Source organism: Pelmatolapia mariae, linkage group LG3_W, assembly GCF_036321145.2.
Source record: "Pelmatolapia mariae isolate MD_Pm_ZW linkage group LG3_W, Pm_UMD_F_2, whole genome shotgun sequence".
NCBI classification, from domain to species: domain Eukaryota; kingdom Metazoa; phylum Chordata; class Actinopteri; order Cichliformes; family Cichlidae; genus Pelmatolapia; species Pelmatolapia mariae.
The window spans coordinates 49,727,627-49,732,157 of NC_086229.1; the positions used below are offsets into that span (position 1 = coordinate 49,727,627).

The window sequence follows — 4,531 nt, forward strand, 5'->3', positions numbered from 1 at the left end:
AGCTTAAAAGTTGATGTGAGCAGTAAATAAAAAAGGGTTAAACACACAGTATCGTTCTCAAACTGCTCCTCTTCCTGGAGTGAAGCACAGCCTGATAACCCTCCCTCTTCTTCCTGCTCTTAAACACAGCACCTCCTCTCTGTCCTCGTGTTTCCTTGTTCCCTCCCCTTCAGATCTGCACTTTGAAGATGGGTGTAACCAACATGTGGTGACGTGTAAGAGCTGACAGGCTCCATTCACTGCAGAAACTCACACAGTCACTGACACTGAGAGGAGAAATGGCACAGAAAGGAGTTCAGCTGGACCGAGAAACCTTCTCTTGTTCCATCTGTTTGGATCTACTGAAGGATCCGGTGACTGCAGCCTGTGGACACAGCTACTGCATGAACTGTATTAAAAGTTTCTGGGATGAAGAGGACAGGAAGGGAATCCACAGCTGCCCTCAGTGCAGGAAGACTTTCACACCGAGGCCTGTCCTGGAGAAAAACATCATGTTAGCAGCTTTAGTGGAGCAGCTGAAGAAGACTGGACTCCAAGCTGCTCCAGCTGATCACTGCTATGCTGGACCTGAAGATGTGGCCTGTGATGTCTGCACTGGGAGGAAGCTGAAAGCCATCAAGTCCTGTTTATCTTGTCCAGCCTCTTACTGTGAGAAACACCTCCAACCTCACTATGATGGAGCTCCATTAAAGAAACACAAGCTGGTGGCCCCCTCCAAGAAGCTCCAGGAGAACATCTGCTCTCGTCATGATGAGGTGATGAAGATTTTCTGTCGTACTGATCAGCAGAGTATCTGTTATCTCTGCTTGATGGATGAACATAAAGGCCATGAAACAGTCCCAGCTGCAGCAGAAAGGACTGAGAAGCAGAAGGAGCTCGAGGTGAGACGACTAAACATCCAGCAGAGAATCCAGGAGCGAGAGAAAGATGTGAAGCTGCTTCAACAGGAGGTGGAGGCCATCAATGGCTCTCCTGATAAAGCAGTGGAGGACAGTGAGAAGATGTTCACTGAGCTGATCCGTCTCATCCAGAAAAGAAGCTCTGATGTGAAGCAGCAGGTCAGATCCCAGCAGGAAACTGAAGTGAGTCGAGTCAAAGAGCTTCAGGAGAAGCTGGAGCAGGAGATCGCTGAGCTGAAGAGGAAAGACGGCGAGCTGGAGCAGCTCTCACACACAGAGGATCACAACCAGTTTCTACACAACTACCCCTCACTGTCAGCACTCAGTGAGTCTACACACTCATCCAGCATCAATATTCGTCCTCTGAGCTACTTTGAGGATGTGACAGCAGCTGTGTCAGAGACCAGAGATAAACTACAGGACATTCTGAGAGAGGAATGGACAAACATCTCACTGACAGTCACTGAAGTGGATGTTTTACTGTCACCAGAGCCAAAGACCAGAGCTGGATTCTTAAAATGTTCACGTGAAATCACACTGGATCCAAACACAGCAAACAAATATCTGTTATTATCTGAGGGGAACAGAAAAGTAACAAGAATGAAACAACAACAGTCTTAACATCATTGTGAAGTTTGCGGACGACACTACAGTGGTGGGTCTTATTACCAAAGGTAATGAGACGGCCTACAGGGAGGAGGTCAGCGCCCTGACCCACTGGTGTCAAGACAACCATCTCACCCTCATCGTCGCAAAGACAAAGGAGTTGATAGTGGACTTCCGGAGGTGCAGAGGAGTACACACCCCCATCACCATCAACGGTGCTGCTGTGGAGAGAGTGAGCAGCTTCCGCTTCCTTGGTGTACATCTGGCTGAGGATCTTACGTGGTCAGTACACATAAACAAAACAGTGAAGAAGGCGCAGCAGCGCCTCTTCTTTCTCAGGAGACTGAAAAGATTCGGCATGAGCCCCCGCATCCTCAGGACCTTCTATCGCTGTGCCATTGAGAGCATCCTCACTGGATGCATCACCACCTGGTACGGCAACAGCACCGCTCACAACCGCAAAGCTCTCCAGAGAGTAGTGCGGTGTGCTGAACGGATAATTGGAGGTGAGCTTCCCTCCCTCCAAGACATCTACAGGAAGCGGTGCCTGAGGAAAGCGGGGAGGATCATCAAGGACTCCAGTCACCCCAGCCATAAACTGTTCAGACTACTTCCATCAGGAAGGAGGTTCTGCAGCATCCGGTCCCGTACCAGCAGACTGAGAGACAGCTTTTTCCACCAGGCCATCAGACTGCTGAACACGTCATAGACACCTCACCCTCACTACTGGAACTTCAACATTATGCACTCCATACTGTATATAAATACCACTGTTTTGCACATACCAACCTCTGTATATTTTATATATCTATTTTATTGTTTACTTTATTTCATTTGTAAAACATGTATATACATACTATATACACACTCAAACACACACACGTAGAAAAACATATTTAGTATACACATTCAGTAATGTATATACCTTTACATATTGTACATATATTTATTACTTTTTAGATTAGCCATTTTTATATTTTGCTTGTTTTACATTATTGTATTTTGCACAACTCTGTTGCTTGTGAAGCTCGCACACAAGAATTTCACTCACATGTACTGTACCAGTGTACCTGCACATGTGATGTGACAATAAAAGTGATTTGATTTGATTTGATTTATTCTGATCATCCAGACAGATTCACTGTATATTCTCAGGTCCTGAGTAGAGAGAGTCTGACTGGACGTTGTTACTGGGAGGTGGAGTGGAAAGATGAAGGAGTATTTGTAGCAGTCGCATACAAAAATATCAGCAGAGCAGGGAGCTCAAATAATTGTTTATTTGGAAACAATAACAAATCTTGGGCATTAGATTGTGACATAAACAGTTATAAATTTTGGCACAACAATGTCCAAACTGAACTCTCAGGTCCTCGGTCCTCCAGAGTAGGAGTGTACCTGGATCACAGAGCAGGTATTCTGTCTTTCTACAGCGTCTCTGAAACCATGACTCTCCTCCACAGAGTCCAGACCACATTCACTCAGCCGCTCTATGCTGGAATTTGGCTTTTAGATTATGGAGCCACTGCAGAGTTGATTAAAGTCAAACAGAGAAGACAGGTTCATGTTGATCCCTGACCATTATATGTACTTGTGTAGTTTCTAAATGAGGCTTTACATTTTAGAAGCTGAGAAGTTCAGTGGTTCATTGATGTGTGAAAATAATATTGCACTGATTCAAACTGTACTTGCATTTATATACCTTACATCAATATAAATCTGAATTTGTTCTTATGGCTGATAATCATGTGAGTTTAAATTATTCTACTCTTCATATTCAGCATGTTTGAAATCTGTCATCAGTCTGGTTAGTGGTTTTATTCTGTAGTTGCTGTAGTGGGTTGTCAAATGCAACAATATATTGGAGCTGCAGTGATTCATCAGTTAGTCAATGATTAGATAATTGATTGTTTTATCATTATTTTAGTCACATTTAAAGCTGGTTCCAGTTTCTGAAATGTGAAGATTGTTGATTTTCTTGATCATATATGACTGTAAACTTAATGTCTTTGAGGTTTGAACCTTTAAAATGTAACAAAAATTAAATACTTAATGTTTGACATTTAATGTCATTTTTCAGATGTAAGTTTGATCACACTTGATCATTTATACATTTGAATACAGACACTAAATGACATAGGCCTGAGGATCGACATGTTTCATTGGCCTGATCTGTGTCTGGCAGGCAGAGCGTCTCCACAAATCTGATGCTTCTGATTTGGAGTAAATAAGCTGAGGGAGACAGAAATCAGCAGAGTTATAAACAAGTGGTGATGTTGAATGATTGCCAAGTAAATGTCTTTTTTAATAATGGACAAAACTGGATGAAATCGTTCCTCCAAAGCTTTTTTAGAAACTTGGCTTCAAAGAGGAAAAATGTTTTTTTTGGTTGTTTTATTGTTTGTTTCATGTGTAGACATCTGTTTTATTCAAACTGCTTTAACCAAAGGTTTTCTTCTTCTCTCATTCATAAAATATAGTTCTTAATCTTAGTAACATAAAAAAACAATTTTTTTTCTTGTCTTGTTTTAAATGTGTTCTCTAAATGTGCCTTATCCAGTCTGCATCCTGGACCCTGAGCAGATACAAGAATGAGCACCAGGCTGAAACAGTCACAGCAGGGATTCAGCAACTCAGAGTCAGCATACAGTCAAAGACAAATCAAGGAGGCCGTTCACAAGTCCATAAATCATAATGACGACCAGTCTGAACTTTTCAGTGTCTGAATGTCAGGTCATGCTGTGGAGTTTCATCTGGGTGGAGACAATGTTGTTATTGTTGTAGGTTTTCTGTATAAATTCCACACAGACGAGTCATAAAAATGCTTGTGGTATTATAACAAACCTGAAGTAATTGGGAAAGACAGGAACTCAGTCAGTCTAATCAGGCCTTCTCATGCAACATCGCTGTCTGACCTCACATAAATGTGTCTGGAAGAATGTTCAAAAAGTCCCATAAACTCTCCTAAACCTTGTGGAAAGCCGTCCCAGAAGAGTTAGCTACAAACGCTGGACTGACATCATATCAAA

General features: G+C 42.5%; 1 protein-coding gene across 1 annotated transcript; it reads left to right on the forward strand.

Moving 5' to 3' along the window:
- The first annotated feature begins 278 nt into the window (after positions 1–278).
- On the forward strand, positions 279–4,197 carry LOC134623338 (tripartite motif-containing protein 16-like). The gene is made up of 2 exons (XM_065470180.1): positions 279–1,490; positions 4,063–4,197. Exons 1-2 carry the CDS (start codon positions 279–281, stop codon positions 4,195–4,197), a joined length of 1,347 nt encoding a protein of 448 aa, XP_065326252.1.
- Positions 4,198–4,531: the final 334 nt, after the last annotated feature.